General features: G+C 40.7%; 1 protein-coding gene across 7 annotated transcripts in view; it reads left to right on the forward strand.

Moving 5' to 3' along the window:
- Positions 1-14530, forward strand: part of acsl4a (acyl-CoA synthetase long chain family member 4a) — an 86552-nt gene extending 72022 nt beyond the window's left edge. For all 7 annotated transcript variants that reach the window (XM_043704968.1, XM_043704969.1, XM_043704967.1 and 4 more), the window contains 7 exons: positions 148-287; positions 3386-3558; positions 4270-4344; positions 5334-5522; positions 6491-6605; positions 9257-9414; positions 10458-14530. In XM_043704968.1, coding sequence (XP_043560903.1) covers positions 148-287; positions 3386-3558; positions 4270-4344; positions 5334-5522; positions 6491-6605; positions 9257-9414; positions 10458-10615 — 1008 coding nt within the window. In that variant the 3' untranslated portion in view covers positions 10616-14530. The remainder of the gene's footprint in view (positions 1-147; positions 288-3385; positions 3559-4269; positions 4345-5333; positions 5523-6490; positions 6606-9256; positions 9415-10457) is intronic.
- The last annotated feature ends 8387 nt before the right edge of the window (positions 14531-22917 follow it).

Raw genomic sequence — 22917 nt, forward strand, 5'->3', positions numbered from 1 at the left:
CTCTCGCGCCGCCCCCCCCCCCCCACACTCTAATGAGAGAGTGGCCCATTTGGTCTGATAGAAAATAGTCAATTTACAAGCAGAGTGAGAGCACGAAAAATATGTTGATGCAATCGTTTTGATAACTAACTCTGTTTTACTTTTTAGGAAATCATGGACCGTATCTATAAAAACGTCATGAGCAAGGTGCAGGAGATGAACTATTTACAGAGGACTTTATTTAAATTAGGTTATGATTACAAGTTGGAACAAATCAAAAGAGGTTATGATGCACCCCTCTGCAGCATGTAAGGAAACTGGCATTTCATAAAAATTTTATTGTTTAATTGCTTTGAGTAGGTTAAATCTCTCCAAAACAATGGCATCGCCTTTTGCCCTACTTGTAAAGATATCTACCTGCACCACGCGGCCTACACGAGGCCACTAGCACTTTGTTGAAGACAGTTAGGGTTTCGTGATAAATGCTGGTATTGTGAATGATGCTCATCCCAAAGTGAATTTTTTTTTTTAAATTATGGCAATTGGATATTTATTTTGCCAATTTTACTGGGATCTCAGTACTCTGGCATTGCCATTAGCTAATTTATGCAACGATATACATTTAACTACTGTCTGCTTAAAAGTATCCCAGAACTGTTCCAGGACATTTATAGAGTCATAGTCAGAGTGTCATACAGCATATAAACAGACCCTTCAGTTCAACCAGTCCATACCAAAAATAATTCCAAAAAAAGCCCATCCCACCTGCCTGTTCCTGGCCCATATTCCTGTAAACCTTTCCTATTCATGTATCCATCCAAATGTCTTTTAATTGTTGTAATTAAGTCTGCATTTCCCACTTCCTCAGGATGTTCATTCCACACGCAAACCATCATCTGTTTTTTTTTTAAAAAAAGCTGCTTATGTCTTTTTAAAATATTTCTCCTCTCATCTTAAAAATGTGACCCCTCTCACCTTGAAGTTTCCCATTCTAGGGAAAAGATGACTCATTAACTCTACCTGTACCTCTCATTATTTTGTAAACTTCATCAGGTCATCTGTCAACCTCTTATGCTCCAGTGAAAAGTGTCCCAGTCTATCCAGCCTGCCTTCATAACTGCAACCTTCCATACCTGACCTAAAGAGATATTGGGGTGAAAATTTTGATCAAGGACAGGCTTAAAGGAACATAACAAAAGAGCAGTAGAAAGACAAAGATGTTTAGGGAGAAAATTCCAGAACTGAGAATCTCAGCCTGTGAAGCCCAGGTCCTTAATGGTGGATCACTTAAAAATCAGGCCTGGACAATAGGCCAGAATTTGAGAAATGTTGATATCTTAGAGGGCTATAGGGCTGGACTAAGTTGAATCGAGTGGAAGGAGCAAGGCTGTGGAGGGAATTGAAACCCAGAGTGATTGTTTTAAAATGGAATGTTTCTTTTGTCAGCAGACATCCGGTTGATGAGAATGGACAAGTTAGGATGTGGGCAGCACAGATATGGATGAACTCTAGTTTACAGAGGGTGTCAACTGGGTTTCTAGCCAGGACAGTGTTTCAACATGTCAGCTGTTTTTTCCAAATATACAAGCCACTAGTTTGTCTAAAATACAAAGTTGTTTTTCCAGAAGTACATCTGGGAACTCTCCTTAACAGAATGCTACAATTTTATGGCTTTTTTTCCTGTTCCAACACCATTACCTCTGGTGTTCACCAAGGATCTGTCTCTGTGTCCCTCTGTTTCTCATCTGCCTACTGCATTCTGGCAATATAATTTGACGAGACTGCATTAATTTTCATGTGAACACTAACAATACCCAGTGTTACTTCCCTATCACCTTTTCTGACCTCTACTGTTAGCAACGATCAGGCAATTTATCTAATGACCACACTGGAATGAATGGAAATTTTCTCCAATTAAATGTTGCAAAAACTGAAGCCAGTGTTTTTGGCCCTCACTCCAAATTCTATTCCCTCAAACAACATCCCTCTGTAGCAAGAATCTAAGACTGACCAGTCTATTAACAATCTTTGTGTTATATTTGACTGCATGTTTGTGTCATCACTAAGAACTAAGGTAACTTATTTTTGACTCCCTAATTTCATCACTGTCTTGGCTTATCTGTCACTGACAAACCTCCTTTCTTGCCTTTTTGTCTAAGAAAAGATAAACCAGCATTTGAGGCGGTGCAGACAGGTTCTCTAGATTGATTCTGTGTATGGGGTGATTTTCTTATGAGAAGTTGAGTAATAGTTTGGCCTTTACTCAGTGGAATTGAGAAATGAGCGAAGACCTTATTGAAACATTAGATTTTTAGGGGACTTGAGCGGGTAGATGTGGAAAGGTTGTTTCACCTGGCGGAAGAGTCTAGAACCAGCAGGCATCATAAGATAAGACATTTCTCCTCATCTCTGACAGTAGGGAGTCTGTGGAATTCTTTACTTCAGGGGACTGTCGAGCTAGATCGTTGCATATGTTTAAGGCTAAGAGCAATTTTTAATCAGGAATAGAATTTAGTGTTTATGGGAATATGGCAGGAAAGTGGAGTTAAGGATCTCCGTGAATGGCGGAGTCAACTTGGTGAGCAGCATTCCCTTTTAAGCTGTGCTATGCCTGGAGATTGGCACTTGACACCAATCATTATATTGACTTCTGCTTCCGGAAGTCACTGCCACCTACAGGCCTCTGAGACCTGCGCAGCCAATAAATTAGAGGGAACTCTCGTCATTGACCGAAATGGCCTACATCTGCTCTTACAGCTTATGGTCTTGTTACCTCTAGACTCAACTACCCTGACATATTCCTGATTGCCCTCCGACATTCTACTTTCTTAAATGTTGAGGTCATCCAGACGTTTGTCTGAGTTTAACTGGCAGTGAGGTCTGTTTCCTTATGCTTGCTGACATACATAGGCCGCTAGCCAAGCAGTGACTTGCTTTTAGAATTCCCAAACTTATTTTAAAACCCATGGCCTCACGTTTCCCTCCCTCTAATCTCTTCCAGCCACACAGCCCACTAAGGTATCTGTATGCATCCTTGTTTTAATTGCTGTACCATTGCTGGCCAAGCCTTTGGTTGTCTAGGTGCTAAGTTCTCTATTATCTTCCATACACTTCCTGCCTCTTGACCTCACTTTCCTCCCTTAGAAATCTCCTGAAACCTATACCTTGGCTAAGCTTTTGGTAATCTGACCTAATATCTCCTGCATGGCTCAGTGGTATTTTGTTCTACAATATTCCTGTAAAATACGTTGAGATATTTTTATGGTAAGGCTGCTATATAAATAGAAGTTGTTTTATGTGCTTTGAGGACAATTTGTACATACTTGCAGATATCCAAGTATTGTAGTTTTGGATATTTGGAATCATTCCTAAATATCAACTGAGATTTTTTTTTGTTTTATAATAGGATATTATTTAAAAAAGTGAAAGCCCTTTTGGGAGGAAATGTTCGAATGATGCTGTCTGGAGGGGCTCCCCTTTCTCCACAAACACAAAGGTTTATGAATGTGTGTTTCTGCTGTCCAGTAGGTCAAGGTTATGGCTTGACTGAGACATGTGGAGCTGGAACCATCACTGAAGGTGAGGATTTGAACCATCTGATAAAGTGGTCCTCCTTGGCAATTGACAAATGCATCGAAGAGGTGAAAAAAATACTCAAAAACAAAAGCCAATTTTGGGCATTTAGTATACTTAAGAGAATAAAGTGGAACTGTTGAAAAATGACAGAAATTATACTTTACCTTATTTACTGAATGACTTGGACAATGAAACCAACTGAAAATGAAGCCATTAAACTGAGCATTAGCAATACAGTTTGAAGTTTTATAAAGCGTTTAGTCTTTTTACACGAAGCATTGTTTAATCTCAATTGTCAGTTAATGATTAAATTGCAGTAATCCATTGTCCCTCTGCCACGCTATGTATATGTTGTAGTTCATGCTCTTGTAACAGTTCCCTTTCCCATGTGTTAATAATGTTTGTTTAATGTTGCATTGTGTGCTGTGGTGGATATGTTTACATTCCACTTCAAGTAAGGATTTCTGAATGTATTGTTATTAATTATCAATCTTTCAAGTGGAAAGAGATTGTTGATCTTGATTGGCCTAATGCGTGTCTCAACACGGAAACCTGGTGGTGTACAGGCATGCAGAAAAATTGTATCTTCTCTGTATTCCAGGCTCCACAACTAGGTGTAAATATGTATAGCTTGAGGCACCATTCATTTAAATTATTATTTATACACCTGAAAGGATTCCAATTTCTAACACGTCAGTGTTTTTATAATTTCAGTATTGGACTACAGCACAGGCAGAGTTGGAGCCCCATTGATCTGTTGTGAAATCAAGCTGAGAGATTGGGAAGAAGGTATTTGTTAAACATTCTTATAGATATGAGCTCACCTTTGGGCTAACTCTGGAATTCATCTTTCTGTACACATCAGGGTCTTGGCACAGTATTATATGCAAGAATTAAAACACTTTGACATCACGTCATGAGCCTTTGTACTTTTCTAGGCTAGATGCAAAATGGAGCTATTAAATTGAGCCACAGTAATCCAGTTTGAAGTTATTTTATAAACTATCTAATCTTCTCACACAAAAGTATTGTTTTAAACTTAATTGTGATTAGATTGCAGTAATACATTGTCTCTTCGCTGCACTATAAATATGTCGAGGGAACGATGCAAAGACCTTGAGGCCAGTGGTACGGGATCTTTGCCTCAAGTTTAGAGTCAAACTCCATAGTCAATCATACTGGCTTTTTAAAAATACAGTGGTGTTCCCTCCATATCTTCAGGTATAAACTAAAATGTCATAAGAGCTGCAATATTCCTACTTAGCCAAAGTCATTATATCAGCAAGATTATATGGAATCAAAGTGCTGTCATCGGTATGATGGACCAAATGGTCTCCATCTATTACAATGTAAGTATAATGATACAGCTGAGTGGGAAATCTTTGTGACATGATCCCTGCTGTTTTCAAGCTCCCTTGTGTTTCCAGCAGGGTCACTGGTTAATGGTGAGGTATAGAAATTGCCTTCCTCTTGCTATGGATCTTCAAATCCATTCCACTACCAGCTTAAAGTGGCACAGATCTTGGTTCAATTTGGCTAGTACACTCGTAGTTATTTTAGTTTGCGCATTTGCCAGGAGTCAAGTAGATTTTGTTTATCTAAACAAGTAACTAAATTGATTATGGTGCTAATTTGTCATTTATAGCCTGAATTAGACTATCATTTCTGTGTTGGGGAATAACCTCAGTGTTTTGTTAAATGAATAGTAAGTTTCTGAAAGCTTAAGGGAGTTGAATTGTAGGTTTAATCCTCACTGATCCTCATTGTTACATTTGAAGGTGGATACACCACTTGTGATCAGCCCAATCCAAGAGGAGAGATTCTAATTGGTGGACCAAATGTGGCTATGGGGTACTTCAAAAATAATAAATCCAGCAGTGATTTCTTTGAAGATGACCATGGTCAGCGTTGGTTTTGCACAGGAGATATTGGTGAATTCCACCCAGATGGCTGCTTACAGATAATTGGTAAGTGACATTGAGAAAATGTGACCTGAATTGAAGGATAGAGTTTGATTTTGGCAAGAGATCCCAAGACTGAATAAGGACACCCATTTTGCTTTGAATTCTGGAAAATGTGTTCCTTTTGTTCTCTTGGCTGCCCTATGCTGAAACTACTAATGATTGATTAGTAGTCTAGCATAAAGACTAAGACTTGATCCCTAGGCATTACTAAGTCAGGTAGTCTTCTCAGGATGCCAAATGAGCAGCTGCAGTGGATCTCTCTGACGGGGAGATTAGCAATACATGGCAGCTGCTGATCATTGTCATGCTGGACTTTAGATGAGTATATTGTCTGGGTAGGGCCCCTATGTGGCGCAGTGGTAGTGTCCCAACCCTTGTCCCAGGAGGCCTGGGTTCAAGTCCCAACTACTCCAGGGGTGTGTCATAACATTTCTGAACCCGTTGATTATAAAAATAGGCTAGTTTGTCTGGGTTAGTGCTCATAGTGTCCCTGTTACAAGCCCTGTTCAGTTGTTATCTGGGCTTGCAGATCATTTTGAATCTGAGTTGGTACTCCCCTTCAGTCAACTGCTTTGAAAGAAGAAAATATGAAGAATGGAATTTTGTTGACAGCAGTTGTTGGTTATTATTTTCAGAGAGCACATTTTTGTAAATTCCTTTACACACTGTGACATAAGGATTATTCGGTTTGTTTGGAAAAGCAGAATTTGATTGCCAGTTTTGTCCTTCCTGTGACCTATTTAAAAGTTTGTTTTCCAAATTTCTTAAACACTGCCCCTGGTTTGGCTCTTGTGGTTTGATATCACTTGAACGCCAGGGGAAGGTTTCTTCCTTAATCTTTTGTATGGTGTGTTTTTGTTTTAATTTTGGTTCAGTACTCAGTGTTCTAAAAATCATTCATCTATCATTCTCTGTCTATTTTTTCATGAATTTGAAATGATGTTATAATATTATAACTGTTTGCTCCTTAGATCGCAAGAAAGATTTAGTGAAGCTACAAGCTGGAGAATATGTCTCTTTGGGTAAAGTTGAGTCTGCCTTAAAGAGTTGTTCCCTCATTGATAATATTTGTGCATACGCAAACAGGTGAGATTAAATATCTATCACAATGTGCTAATTATACTCTCCAATTAATTATAATATTTTTATTTTTTTTCCATGGATCAAATAGCCAAACGGGTTTCATAAATATTTTTTCCCTTTTGAAAATGGTTTATTTGATGGCAAATATAAATAATGGCTATCGATGTAATATTATTATTCATAAGATCAAGAGGTGTGTTAAATGGAAGTCATACCCTGTGCTGACCAAGTAAAGAGTTAGAAATTCAGTGTAGTGAAAAGACAAAGTTATTTTGTGGCAGTAACTGCACCTCATCTGAAGTGCTTTGTGCCGTAATGTTCACATAAACCACAACCTATTAACTAGTGGTTAACAAGGATCAATGCTGGGGCCACAATTTTATTAAAATATAAATGAATGAATTGGATCAGGAAAGTGAATGAACTTATCACCATGTTTACAGATGTCACAAAAATAGGTGTGAAGGCAAGTGCTAAGGATGACCCAGTCTGCAGACAAGTTTCGCAAGTGGGGAATGTGAGGTTATAAGCATTTTCAGGAAGAATAGAAAAGTTCAAGATTACTGAAATGAAGAGACTAGAGATTTGGGCATCCTTGATAATGTATTACAAAAAACACCTGGTGTCCAGTTCAGCATGCTAGCAGGAAAGACAAATGGAATGTTAGCTATTATTTCAAAGGGAATAGGGATGTCTTGTTACAACTACATAAGGCACTCGTCAGACCACAGCAAATACGGTGGACAGTTTTGGGTCCCTGATCAAAGGAAAGATATTCTGGCATTCGAGGCAGCCCAGAGAAAGTTCTCTAGGCTAATCCCAGGTAGCAGTTAAGTTAGTTGGGCATGAACTCATTAGAATTTAGAAGGCAACCTTTATTGAAACATAGAAGATTCTTAATGGGTTTGAAAGACTAATGTGGGAAAGTTGTTTCCATTTGTGGGAGAATCTAGAGGGCATGATTTTAAGACCAGGGCAAGGAGAAATTCTTCTGAGATAAGTGAATCTGGAATTCCTAGCCACAGGAGGCCTTAAAGGTTCGGTCATTAAATCTATTCAAGGCTGAGATAGATTCTCAATCAATAAGGGAATCCAGGATTATAGGGAAAGGGCAGGAACATGAAGTTGAGGATGGTCAGATTGACTGTAATCCCACTGAAGGCGGTACAGATTCTGGGCTGAAGGGCCAGCTGGTGCTCATTCATCTTATTACAAAGGGGAAATGATAACATCTGACAGTGTGCAGATTTGACCAGGGCAAATATCTGGTCTCCAGAATCTTAATTTGAAGAATGGAATGATAGGGAGAGAAGTGTTGGATAAGAGGCATTGTCGAAATTATGGAGAGGTTTGATTTTAAAGTAAACATGACATGTCACTAGTGCTGCAAAGCTGAAGTAAGTTAGCAGAGAAGACTACGGAAACAGAAACAACTTACATTTATGTTGTGCCTTGAATATTGTGAAGATGCAGGGATATTTGTGTTGTCAAATAAAATCTGATGCAAAACAACATAAGCAATTATTCGGAAAGATGATCAATTATGTAGACTTTAATGAGTGTCTTTAAAAGAGACAGAGAAGCTTAAAGAGGGATTCCTTACTTTAGGGTGCAGGTAGCTGAAGGCATGCCACCAATACTGAATTGATTAAATAGGGCATGTACAAGAGGCCAGAATTGGAAGATGCAGAGATCTCAAGAATATTGTCAGGATGGAGCACAGTGCAGAAATAAGTCAGTGTGATGCGGTGGAGAGCCTTATAATCATCTGCATAACAACAAAAGGCAGAGATGCTTGTGAAGAGGAGGGGATGGACAGAGGTGGTGTGAAGGTGAGGCCCAGGGCCAGTAAAGCTGGTACACTTGTGAACCAAGTCATGTTTTCTTTCTCCCCTGTACATTATGTATTGTGCCTCAAGTTAAAGATTTACACTTATTAGACAACGAGTAGAGTATGTACTTACTAGTTGTTTTGGTTACTGCTTCTAAACTTGGAATTGCCAAGTGAATTTAAGTAGTTGTTTTTAATGGGAGTTTTATGAATTTTAGGATGTTCCTCAAAGTTTGATGGTAATAAATCTGGATAGGCTTTATAGATTCGGACACTGAGAATACCTTTATATAGCTAAATACAATGTTGAGTTTTAAAAATTTTCCACATTTCCATTTGTTTTATCTTTGCCCCTTTTATGGTGCATGACATTGGAGTACATGTAAAGATGCTATCTGCTTACTGCAATGATGGACATGTTAAACTACAGCTAAATGCAGGGAATAGAAAATATTGCACGTTTTCATTCGAGCTGCTAATTTTATTGGCATGGGGCCAAGTCTATTTGTTGATTATTTGATACTGAGAAATGATTTATGTCTGGGAATGTCCAGTCACCAGAATGAGGAGGAAGTCAAATATTTAATAGTCACACAATTTAATTACAGAAAACCAGGCAGATATTTCATGTGAATTGATAATGTTTCCAGCTTGCCAGCCCCTAGTTGAGGAAATTATAAAGCGTAGAATGGGGGGGGGGGGGGGAGAAAGAAATGTGCGTAATTGGAAACTTAAATGAAGAATCAACTCCTACCCTCTAGCATATGCCTTATGGTTGAACCTAAACCTACATTTTTTTTTGTTGTTGTTGTTTCCTTCCCAGTGAACAATCTTATGTAATTAGTTTTGTGGTACCCAACCAGAAGAAGCTGACTGCCCTTGCGGAACAGAAACAAGTTCAGGGAACGTGGGAGGAAATTTGTAATGATAGCAAGATGGAAGCTGAAGTACTGCGGGAAATCAAAGAAGCATCAGCATCCAGTGAGTGTGTTCATCCATTGGCACCCAATCAGTAATTTAGAAACAACAAGAGCAGCTCCTCTAATGTAACTGTGTGGATCTTTTTGTTCATTCATGGGATATGGAGAATACTGGCTGGGCCAGCATTTATAGCCCATCACCAACCACTTGAGAAGCCAGTGGTGAGCTGCCATCTTGAATGTGCATTGCATGGGGGAAAGGTACATCCACACAGCTGTTGTGAAGTTTCAGGATTTTGACTCCACAATCGTGGAAAAGTGATGATTTTAGCTCCAAGTTGGCAAGTCCTGTGGACTGTAGGGGAACCTTTAGTTGATGTTCTTGTGTATCTTCTGCCCTTGTCCTCGATGGTAGAAGTTGGGGGTTTGAAGGGTGCTGTTGAAGCAGCATCTTAATTAGAACACATGGCCAACACTAAAATGCATACAACTGGAAAAAGTGGGCGAAAATATTTGTTTTAAAAAAAAAAGTAGAAATTACTGCAGAAACTCAACAGGTCTGGCAACATCTATGGAGACAAAGCAGAGTTAACGCTTGAAGTCCAATGACCCTTCGTCAGAATACAGATGCTTCCAGACCTACTGAGTTCCTCCAGCAATTTGTTTTAGTTTCAGATCTTCAGCATCCACAGTTCGTTGTTTAATTTTAGGAGAAATATTTATTCAATATCCTTTAATTATCAGTTTCTGCTCTCTAAATTACAGTGGTGCAGTTAAAGTCTCATGTTCTGATGTTAGTTTGACAAAAATCAGTTTCAATTAATGTGTATAATATCTCAAAATTAAGTTGCAGAAGAAAATTTTCAGTGGCTTCATAGCACAGCAAGGTTTAAAGTGTTAGTGCCTAGCCATGACGTTAATCAAATGAGAAAGATGGGAGGTTACAGGCATGATTTCTGACGTCCTTGAGTTTCAGGAGTCATCTCAGAGAAAGTGAGGCTTTGACATGATTTTGGAGGGAGGCCTTATTAGGGAGAGCTACTGTTGAAAGCCTGCAGGTTTTTAATTACAAGTTTCATGTGTGAGTTCTTTATTTTATCTCAGGTAAATTAGAGAAGTTTGAAGTCCCTGTGAAGGTTCGTTTGAGCCCAGAGCCTTGGACTCCTGAGACTGGTTTGGTAACAGACGCCTTCAAGCTTAAGAGGAAAGAACTGAAGAACCACTACCTCAATGACATTGAAAGGATGTATGGAGGGAAATAGATTCTTCAAAACCCTGGATGATAGATTTATGGTGCCTGCAGAAAAGTAGCGCACCAAACAGGACAGTGATTAATTTTAAACAAATTAATGAACCCAAATGGTTTTTCTCCAATGTATTCACTCTTACTTGAACATTAAAGCAAGCAATTGGAAAATTTCTTGAAGGTTGTAAGGTTCCACCATGTGCCCACCTTCGAGTAATGACCATTGTCCTCTTGCATGTTTGTTTTTTTACCTTTGGTTTTGTGTTTTTTCTTTGTGGGGGGACCACCAGTTGGTTATACAGGAAATGCTGGGGAGAGAATGGAGTCTGTTATTGTAAATGAGCTTTTAAAAAAGTGACCATTTTCTTTCCTATATTCTTTACTTAAAGAAAACAATGCGAGGTTTCTCCATGTAGCTTGAACCTCTCAAAACCCCAATCGGGTGGTGGCACTGTTTTTTTTTGATGTGATGTTTGCACTAGAATGTTTCATGTTTATATAAAATGTTGCTGAAAATATTTTGGTTCTTAAAAATGATAGATCATTTTTCCCTATTTACACCGCAGTTGTTTAACTGTCATGATTGCCGATAGTTTTTTAAACATGAACCGGCTGAAAATTGATATGACTGGGCAACTTTTAATTGTCTTTGTGATAATAAGTAGTGGCTCTGTAGTTTGCCAGTACTATGGTACTAAAGAGCTCACTGGCCTTTCTCCTGGAGGGATGCAGCTGACATAACATGTCTTCATGGCGTGGTATCAACTTAACTCTTAACAGAACAATCCTTTTGGTCTCCAGAATACCTTGTAATGGATGTTTGTGGACAATGACGGTTAGAGTTACTTCATCGCATAAGTAACCTATCCACTAAGTGTAAATGCCAGCTCTTGAGTTCAGTGCTTTGGCAAAAGCCCAAGATTTTTCTTTTCCCAAAGGTGTATCCACAAATCCTCAATCATTGTGTTGTGAACGAGCATTGCATGAACCAAGAAAGACACGGTTTTGGAGCTGCTGCTACTTGATCACTTTGGAGAGACTCCTATAGACAACGCACCAGTGTGGATGTTCATTGAAGAGAGAATTTGACTTCGACGTCATGATTGTGCTCAGATGTCAACAGTTTGTCTAATCTTTCAGTCAAAAGAACCATTTGAAAACTGGAGAGAGGCAACCAATATTCTGTGCAACTTTATCCAGGTCTGAGTCAGCACCCTTTTGTGGAGAAGGGAGCAGTACCTTGTATGATAACTAGACTATATTTATTTGTCCACTTCAGGTAGCCTTGCTGTAGTAAACAACTTGTAAAAATATCCATTGGGCAAACACCTTTTGGTTGTTAAAGTGCATCTTTAATCATGCATTTGGCTAGTTTCTTTGTTGTTTTGGAAGCTAGGTACTCACTTACTCAATTTTGTTTTATTTTGTTCCTAACCACCTAGAAACCTGTAATGAATCTTGCTACTCCATCCCACCACCCCTCCCAAACACACACGCAATTGCCATGTCATTAGCTAGGAGCATTGAGGTGGTTTGGGTGGCCAATAATTGGGCGAAATGAAAATCTGACAAAAGCAGCTGGTTTTCCGATTATTATCCTGTTTTATTTTGAAAGGAAGGATATGTCGTAAGAGGGAGGGAAAACCCTTGATAAGCGGTTTGCTTACTGTGAGTTACCTTATCTTTTGTATATGTAAAAGCTGTCTGCTTTACATTTGTGTGACATGCCATCTTATGTTTGGCACAACCTTTCTGAAACTGTCCTGGTACTGTAGAACTGGATTAGTTCATGGCATTCATTCGTGTGTGTGTATCATTTATTTGAGCTAGGATTACAGCTAATTCACAAACAGATTTTCATTTCAGGCTGTGACTCAAACAGTTCATGCTGAAAAACAGTGTATTTAAAATCCAGTTAATTATCAGTCATTTGTATCAAGACCTTGTCTCAAATTTCAACAACTCGAATATAAATTGAATGCTTTAAAACTCCACCCAGGCCTCTGTGCTCGTTAAAGATCTTTTTCTTAATTCAATTTAATTCTGTGTTTGTGTCCCCTTGAAGAAAGTGCAAACAGGTAGCTGATGTAAAATGCTGAGTGAAATTTAAGTGCTGTACATTTGTTTTAAAAATTTATGATTTGGAATGAAACGGGTCAGAGCTTAATAGAAACAATTGTTTTGATTTTTAAATTAGTGTTTTTATACCTCGATCAGCTTTCAGAAAGCTGATTCTTCAGAGGAACATTATACACATCAATAAGTGCTTATGTGGGGAATTATTTGTGACTGTAACTTCTGTACTTAATGTCAATTGTCTTATATATATATTTAATATAATATATATATGATGTGTGTGTAAATGGGAGGAGTAAACGCAATTTAAAGATTCATTATTTTGAGTGTCTTCAGGTTTTAAATTGCTCCTTTTCCTTTTGGAGCAGTATGAGAGTGATTTGTGTTCCATTTCCATATGGCCCATTATGTTATAAGTACCCTCACAAGGTTTCACAATATTCAACATTTAAAAAGCACTTCAGTCGATCCTGATGGTCTCATGGATCAAAGTACAGCCAGTGTGGTACTGAGCTGCACTCACCATGAACCAGGTTTGTTTCCTAAACTGAGTTATATTGATTGGGGTGATGGCCAGACTCTCTACGGTTAACTCTACAGTTTTGGGTTAGCAAGTGAGAAAGGACAAAGAAAGCCCTCAGGAACCAGTGTCCCTGCTCTTGATTATTATCCAGTGATCTTCTGGTAGGCCTGTGTGCTGATGCTGGGCAAGAGCAGTACCCTTGCCAACAACAACTATGTGTGACCAGCTCTCCCCATCAAGGCACTCTTGGGTGAGTGTGTTGCTAGCAGCACCGTGACACCAAAGCCATACCTGCACCCAGCTTGCACCAGTATCAGCTGAGGAAATGGGGTGAGGGTGTGAAGTAAGAAAGTTCACACGTACCCCAAAAAGTGTAGAAGGAACAATCTAAAATGTCCATTAAGCCATCTCATGGTGGCAAGTACTCCATCTACTGGTAAGTCATTGTAATGACTTTGGATTTCAAGAAGACTTCTTTTCCTCTCCAGTTTTCACCCTCTGTTTACACAAGACACTTTTTTTTCTATTGTGTTGAATGCACTATCTCTGTATTTTAATGAATGTGTGCAGTCAGTGATTCCAGCTATGAGCACTGCTGCCCCCCAGTGGTGGAGGTAGAGCTTCTCTGTAGTAACATGGGTTTTGACCATGACCTTTTATTTAAATAGCATCTCTCCTCTCTACATATCATTGAACCAGCTCTGATATCTCAGGCAAATTCCTCCTCAGGGTCCCAAAATCTAACTGCTTGATTGTTGAGGTAGGAAGAGTGATCTTGGAGGAATTCTGTGTTAAAAAACTAATTGACCCTTTTTAGCCATGGGGAATGTGTCATATAAACATATTCTCGCAGGTGTGACCCATTTCCTTTTCTTATGGGTACCCTGGTGTCAGCAATGAGATGCAATCCGTGGCAAGAGGCTTTGTTGCCAAAGATTTTGAGGGTTCATAAATATAGCCTTTGTTCCATCCATAATTCTCATCAGCATCAAGACCATGCCTGAATATTTCTATTCATTGTAATGATTTCCCCTTCTCGGTTCTGCCAGCATAATGCAGTTGTCTATGGACAGATTTGAAAACACCACTGCTCAATGTTGATGACTTAAGTTGATATCTTTGGCTATTGAATATTTGTATAAAAATGGGCGTAATTAAAACTAGGTTATTTATCATTCTCTCAATTGAATTATTCATGGCTGTTTTCTTGATTTTTAAACCTGCATTATGACAGCCAAAAATGTAAAATAAAAATGTTTCTGTGGAATTTTAGGGTGTGAACCTTATCCACCTGACGGATAAATGTAAATAAAAAGTGGTTTCTCAGCACAATCGCTGGTGGTTGCTGACCTGTTTTTATTCAGATTCTTTTTTAAAATATTTATTGTGTATTCAGTCTTTGTGCTCATTGTGGGTTGCTTCTGTCATGGTGGCTGTATTGGGAAAGACCATATACTACTGATCTGAGGATACTATTTGGGCCTGATCTGTCTTATTAGCTGATCCTTACTAGATCAATTAGCTGGAGCACCACTCTGCTAAGGCAGTGGTTGGGTTAACCGCCAGCCCTGCAAGTTATCGATCCCACAAGCTTGGTGTTATGGCCAGTCCTGGAGTGACCGCCTTTATTGCCTGTTTCTAGTTCTTAAACTTGTTTTCTTTAACCGTTAAATGACACGCTATACAAAAAGTGTTGAGAGTCATCATCAACTGGACTGGGTAGGAATTTTGTACTCTTTGCTCGAAGAGAGTTAGTACACCAGTTGTAAATATGGGGTAGGTACAGAGAAACTGTTTCCCATGGGGATATAATAAAATAAAGCTGGGTCATTTGAGTAAAATCATATGGTAGTGGAAATCTGGAGCTCCAGTCCTGTGCTTGCTAAATAAACTTAAAAGAGCCAGGTTGATATATTTGATTTTTTTAAAAAAAAAGTCTCCAGGGATATGGAACATAGATGGGTAGATGAAATTATGGTTCAGATCTACCAAGAATAACAAGATAAGCTCAAAGTCAAAGAGTATGGTTGGAAAAGTACAGCCAGTTAGGCAGCATCCGAAGAGCAGGAGAGTCGAAATTTCGTGCATAAGCCCTTCATCAAGACTGTCTCTTTAAAAGATGATAGAAGCAATTCCAAAGACTTAACACCCTCAGAGAAAATATTTCTCCACATCTCCATCTAAGGCTGAGCACTCTTATTTTTAAATAGTAACTTCCTGTTGTTGACTATCCCTCTGGAGGCAATATTGTCCCCACATCTACCCTGTCCAGTCCCTTCAGGATCTTGAATGTTTCAGTCAAGTTATCTCTTACCTTTCTAGCTGCCAGTGGACAGGCCTAATCTATCCAACCTTTCCTGATAAGGCAACCTGCTCATTCTTGAATGTATTAGTCCAGTAAACCTCCAAACTGCTTCTAAAGCATTTACATCCATCCTTAAATAAGATCAATACTGTACACAGTACTCCAGATGTGGACTCGCCAATAGCTTGTATAGCTGAATCATAACCTGCTGCTATTCTATTCAATTTGCTTAGCAATAAATTACAACATTATTAGCTTTCTTGCTGTATCTGCATAATAACAGTTTACAAATCATACACCAGAGTCAAAAAGTGTGGTGCTGGAAAAGCACAGCAGGTCAGACACATCTGAGGAGCAGGAGAGTCTACATTTTGGGTATAAGCCCTTCATCAGGAATTTGTTTTCTTTGCAGAAGTTGCAATGGGAGGAGTGGCAGCGAGGACTGGAGGCCCAACAGGAAGGTAGGAGTAAAGTTTAAGAAAAAGCTTGAGCTGGGTGAACTTTGGATCATTCAGGAGGTGGAGGGGTTATTAAGAGGAGTTGGAGGTAATTACACCTCCGGTACAAGAAGGAGGTAGATGGGTTACTGTCAGGGGACAGAAAGGGAATTGGCAGGCAGTGCAGGGATCCCCTGTGGCCATTCCTCTGCCCCTGTTGCTCAGAAGGCAAGGGGGGGGGGGGAGAGGAGCAGAACAGTAGTCATTGGGTTTCCATATTTAGGGGGACAGACAGGAGGTTTTGTGGGAACAAGAGTGATTCACGGTTGGTGCGTTGCCTCCCAGGTACCAGGGTTCATGATATCTCTGATCATGTTTTTGGGATCCTTGAGGGAAGGGGTAGCAGCCCCAAGTTGTGGTCCACATGGGCACTAACGACAAAGATAGGAGTAGGGATGGGGATTTAAGGCAGAAATTCAGGGAGCTAGGGTGGAAGCTTGGATCTAGGACAAATAGAGTTGTTGTCTCTGGTTTGTTGCCTGTGCCACTTGCCGGTGTGGTGAGGAATAGGGAGAGTGCAAGAGGGAGGGTTTTGGATTCCTGGATAATTGGGCCTCGTTTTGGGTAGGTAGGACCTCTACAAACAAAAGTCTTCACCTGAACCAGAGGCATACCAGTATCCTGGGGGAGGGATGTTTGCTAATTCTCTTAGGGTGAGTTTAAACTCACTCAGCAGGGGGATGAGAATCTTAAATTGCAGTTCATGTGTGGAGGAGGCTGAGAGTAGGGAGGTCCAAAATAAGGTTTCAGGGTCGCAAGAGGGCACCAGCAAGCAAGAAGTTGGTTTGAGGTGTGTCTATTTCAACACCAGGAGCACCCAGAATAAAGTGGGTGAACTTGCAGCATGGGTCAGTACATGGGAGTTCAATGTTGTGACCAGTTCAGAGCCATGAGTAGAGCAGGGACAAGAATGGTTGTTGCAAGTTCCAGGATTTAGATGTTTCAGTAAGAACAGAGAAGATAGTAAAAGAGGTGGGCGTGTGGCGTTGTTAATCAAATATTACAATTGCAGAATCGGTGTTTGAGGACTCGTCAACTGAGTTAGTATGGGCTGAGACTAGAACCAGGAAAGAAGAGGACACAATGTTTTCTAAAGGCGTCCGAATAGTTCCAGAGATTTAGGGGAAAGGATAGCAGGGATGATTCTCAATAGAAGCAAGAGTGACAGGGTAGTTGTTATGGGGGACTTCAACTTCCCAAATATCGCTTTGACTCCGCGAAAAAATTGACACAATGCTGGAACCAATTCATGCCATGCTGACAAAGCATGAGCAGGAGATTCTGGCATCCGATCGACCATATGGAAGCAGTTGAACAAAGGACTGTGGCGCCAGAGAACGCAACAAAGAACTCCGAGGGGGCGGATCCAAACCGTGGAAGGTCAGGTTCGGGCCTTGCTGGAACAGGTCAATAGCCTCACATAGAGGTTGAAGAGAAAACTTGAGTGTGGTATGTTTTCCGGAGCGTGAAGAAGGCGAGAATCTGGCTGGTTCCTTGAAGTGACCTCCAGAGCTGCTGCAGCTGGAGATCAAATTGGGCCAGGTGAGGTGGGGCGGGCCCACCAGATCGTGATGCGCAGGTCCGGGTTGGGTCAGCGCCCCTGCCTGGTCCTAGTGCAACTCCAGCATTATAAAGAAAAGCAGTTAATGATAGAAACATCCAGAAGATAGGGAAGAGAGCCACCGGCTCTGGTATATAATGTTCAAAAATAATGTTTTTCCAGGACTTTTCTGGGGCCGTAATTAAGGGGAAGTCTTTTGATGATAAGAAAGAGACTTGACTATTCAATATTCTCTGAGGCAATGTGGCAATACTGCGTTTTAATTATGAGGGATCTGTCCATAACTTCAACTGGCCGAAAAAAGCAAAAGCACTTGTGAACTCTATGAAATAATTGACTTGGGTCGAGGGGGAAGAGGAAAAGATGTTTGCGGACAATGGCATAATATTTTGTTATCTTCTCTGTCTTTGTTCTAAATTTTGTTTGCTTAATTACCAAACGTATACAATATTATCTGTTATTTTGTTCTTTTTTGCTGGATAAGGGGTGGGTACTGCTTTGGTGTAAAGATGTATGGGTTTGAGATATGAAGGTGGAAAGGGCGTCCATTGTTAACTTTCATGAGTGTGAATAACATGGTGTGTTTTCACCATTGCCTGGGGTGATGGTTTGGGGCGTGGCCTTAGCTGGAGGGTGCCAGGATGGCTATAAGGTTGGGAGTGAATGCCCCCTATGGGTGAGGGGAGAAATCTCTAGTGAATTGTGGTTTAAGTACTTATCTGTTCAAGTCAGGAGTAGTGGTTAGTTGTTTAGTTTGAGTAGTGTTTGTAGGAATAGTTTTTAAATTTAGTAAAGTCTGTGCAGTGTGTGGGGAAAAAACACATTGAATGGGCTTCTTCCTCTCAGGGGACCGCGGGCTGTAGTGTGCGATCATGGTGAGCGATCTGTTCAGGTGGTGCACCTGGAATATAAAAGGGAGCCTTGGAAACAGTTGTGGTTCCAGTCTACTCCTTGTGGAAGCCCAATGGTTACAGATTGTCAATCTGAATACGAACCATTTATCCCCACTCACTGATTCCTGCCCATTAACCAATTCTCTATTCACGCCAATATACTACCTTGGACAGTGTAGGCTCTTACCTTAACCTTTCATGAGGAACTTTGACAAGAAAAAGAAATTATAAAAGGGAGCATTTCCCCTATTAAAAGGAAAAAGGTGCTCTCAAATCTTAAGAAGGAAAGGGTCGACATCGCTCTGCTGCAAGAGACCCATTTAACCGATAGGGAACATCTGAAGTTAGAGCAGGGGAGGAGTGGGGGGGTACAATAGAGTATTCTTCTTCAACTCCAAAGCAGAGAGTGGCTGTACTGGTATGAAGAAACTTCCCATTTCAGGTGAGATCAAATCAAGGTTGTGCATGCTCAGGTCATCATTCTCAAGGTTCTGGTACACTGAGAGGAGTATAGCATCCTGAACGTTTACTGCCTCCGGCACATCTTCTCAAATTTTTAATTGATGCAGTCTCTAAATTAATGGCTCTTGGGCTGCACCACACGATTGTAGGAGGAGACATTAATCGTCTCATGGACCCTGGGGAAGACAGGATGCCAAGGGATGCTGTCTAGGCAGCTAGTGGACTTGTATAAGGAGTTTAGTTTGGTGGATGTGTGGAGCTATCTCCACCCTAATGGGAGGGATTTTACCTTTTACTCCAACCCGCATAAGTGCCACACAAGAATCAATATGTTCTTTATTCTGTCAGTTTGTTTGGCCTTGGTGTTGATCTGCAGGATTGGGAAGATAACTATGTCGGACTATGCGGCTGTGTACTCTGATGTTAAGACCAAAAGTAGTGGAGCAGACGTACAGCACTGGCGCATGGGTCCATTGTTGTTGACAGATGGCAGTTTTGACCAGTATACTACAAGAGAATTCAGAGGCCTTCTGGGACATCAGTTGGGGTAAGGCCAGTAATCCATTGGTTCTTTGGGAGACCACCAAGGTGTGCTTAAGGGGTCTGATTATTTCATATTCAACAACTCGAAGGAGGCAGAGAGGGGAACAACAGCAGATGCTTGAGGCCCCACTGAAGGCAGCCGAGTCAACATATTATAACAGATCATCTGTGGTTAGGTTACAGCGGTTCATGGCTCTCTGGGCTGCTCTGGACTTGGTGCTCCAGAGCGGCCAAAATGGGGTCTCCTTTGCAAATATGGCTATCTGGCTAGGAAGAAAAGTGCTCTGCAGTCTATTGCCTCTATTAGGGAGAGAACTGGTAATATCACTCAAGCTGGAAAAGATTAACGCCAGATTTTGGGAATTCTGTGTAGAGTTATACTGGTCAGAGGGCTGTGAGGATGGGATAGTGAGAATGGAATCCTTTTTTCAAAGCCTGGTCCTCTCTGGTATAAATGCAGAGCAGACCTCCCTTTTAAATGCACCTCTGACAACACAAGAGCTGCAAGAAGCAGTAAGGCAGCTCCAAGGTGGCAAGGCACCCCGGCCCAGACAGGTTCCTGAGTGAGTTTTACAAGGAGTTTATACACATGTTAGCTGAACCACATCTGGAGATGTATCATCGTTCTTCCGACCTTTCTTAGGGAGGCCAATATCTCCCTAATTTTAAAGAAAAGGAAAGACCCCCGAGGACTGTGTCTCGTTGTTGAATGTAGACTTCAAACTTTGATAAAAGGTGCTGGCTCTGAGGTTGGAAAAGGTGTTGCCCACTATTATAAAAGAGGACCATTATTAAGGGCTGCAGCTCCTCCAACAGTTTGAGGAGGTTGTTGAATTACAGTGCAAGTATGTCCGCAGAGGTTAATTCTGGCCTTGGTGGTTTCCCTGGATGCAGAAAAGGCATTTGATTGGGTGGAATGTCTGTATCTTTTTGGTGTTCTAGATCACTTTGGTCTTTGGCGGGGAGGGTCTCTGCTTGGTAGGTGACAGTGTTATATAGAGACCCCAAAACAGCGGTTATCACAAATGGTGTCAAATTGAATAATTTTAATGGGGAGAGAGGTAGCCGACAGGGATGTCCTCTCTGGCCACTGCTGTCTACCTTGGTCATTGAGCTGTTGGTGGAGGCCATTCGAAAGGCCCGTGAAATAGTGGCACCAAAGGTGGGAATTGGGGAGCACAAAATTACTCTTTATGCGGATACTGTCCTTCTGTTTCTGGCTACCCTGGAAAAATCTGTAACCTGGCTAATACAACAAATTAAATTATTCAGGAGTTTTTCGGGACACAGGATAAATTTTTCAAAGGCGGAAGTCATGCCTGCGGGAGGATTGGTGGAAGCGCCAGAGCTGGAGGGTGGAACACTGTTTCCTGGTGGTCGCAGAAAGGTTTTGTCTACCTGGGAGTTTTTATTACCCCTGCCTGCTGTCAGCTGCCAATGGTGGGAGGAGCTGCCAATATCATGGCGAGGCCACATAGCTCTGATTGAAATGAATGTTCTTCCTCTGCTATTATATCCTATGATGATGCTCCCGTTACTGTTACCCAGACAGGTGCTGCGGAGGTTTGCCAGTTGGCTTGGATCATTTATTTGGTGCTGAAGGTGCCCTCTAGTTAAATTTACCAAGCTGCAACTTCCACAGGATATGGTTTGGAGCAGATCTCCCAGATCTGAAGAGATACCAAATAAGCACCCTGCTGTCATATGTGGATGACTAGGTGCATAAGGACTTGTGGTGGATATGATTGATGTTAAGGCCTTGCAGGCAAGGTGTCCCCTCATCAATTTACTGTTTATGGGCAAGATGAGATCCATGGATATGCATTGTGAAAATCCAATTATCTTAAATACGGTGAAAGCACGGAGGATAATGCAAGAGGGTGAGGATAATTTGCTTTAAGACCTCGCCGTTCACCCCATTAGTGGGAGCCCCAGGATTTAGACCAGGGTCAATGGACTCTGGCTTCAAAGCATGGGAGGGTAAAGGAATCTCCTGTTTGGGAGATTTATTTGAGGGAAAGGTCTTGATGTCTTTCAGCCAGTTTAGTCAGAAATACGGGATTCGTAATAGGGACCTTTATCGATATTTCCAGGTTGGGGACTATATACAGAAGAAGATCACATTCTTGGCACAGTCCTACAAGTTGGACATAAAGAGGAGCACCTTGGGGAATATGGAGAGACTCCATGGGATCTGGAATCAGGAGCTAAAGGAAGAAATTTCATTGGAAACATGGGAGGAGATATGGGAAAATGTAAAGAAAATCTCAATATGCAATAAAGCACAAGCTATGCAACTGAAGATCCTTCACAGGGCCCGTATGGCACCAGAGAGATTAGCAAAGTTTAAGAAAGGATCTTCTCCAGGATGTCCCAAATATAGAATTAGCACAGGCACCCTTACACATTGCTGTTGGGCCTGCTACAAGATTCTTGGATACTGGGGTGCCATAGTGCATGAGCTGGAGAAGACTCTGGGAATTAAAGTTAAGATGGATTCAGTATCCCTTCTTTTGGGACTGCCGAATCTGCCCTCTCTGGGTGAACATAGGAAAAGGTTATTTAACATTCTTACACATTGTGCAAAGGAGAATATCCTAATGAATTGGATATCAGAAAAAATCCCAGGTCTTGTGGGGTGACGCAGACTTGTGATGAAGTCCATCCCCCAAGATTAGCTGAAAGTATGGTGCACTATGGAACGGAACCATTTTATAAGATATGGCAGCCCTTTTTAAATTACATAGACACTGACCTATCGGCGATACTGATTAGGGCCTTTATATAGCTGTGAGGTGTATATGGTTGTCCAGGGACCCGGGAGAAGGAGGCCTAGTAAATATGGGATAATAACTGTTGTTCCTGTGGACGAGAGCTTCAATGGAGATGTGGCGAGTGGAGTCGAGTAGTGTAATTTAACTAAATTGGTTGTAATTTACTTTAATTCGATTTTATTTAATTTAATTCAAGTTTATTTTAATTTAAGTAAATACATGATTATTGTATCCTGTAGAGTAGTAAATAGTTTATAGTTTATATTACTGTAATATAATACTGTGACATCATTTCTGGGTTTTTTTTGTATTTTTATAAGTTTTTTTTCCTTTTGTAAAAGAGTAAAAAAATTTTCAATAAATAATTTTTTAAAAATGGGCTTCAGATTGGTTTCACAGGGCGGTGCAACATCAAGGGCTGAAGGGCTTGTACTGCGCTGTAATGTTCTATGTTCTATGAAGGGCTTATGCCCGAAACATTGATTCTCCTGCTCCTCTGATGCTGCCTGACCTGCTGTGCTTTTCCAGAACCACACTCTCTTTGTAAATAAAATGCTTTCCCTCATGTCCCTCTAATCCTTCTGTCATTTTGGTTGAATCTATGACCCTTGATTATTTTAACTCTTTGCTAAGAGAAACTATCTACTCTATCTCTGTCCCACTCAATTTTCTATACCTCAATAT

Source organism: Chiloscyllium plagiosum, chromosome 15 (assembly GCF_004010195.1).
Source record: "Chiloscyllium plagiosum isolate BGI_BamShark_2017 chromosome 15, ASM401019v2, whole genome shotgun sequence".
Taxonomy (NCBI): Eukaryota; Metazoa; Chordata; class Chondrichthyes; order Orectolobiformes; family Hemiscylliidae; genus Chiloscyllium; species Chiloscyllium plagiosum.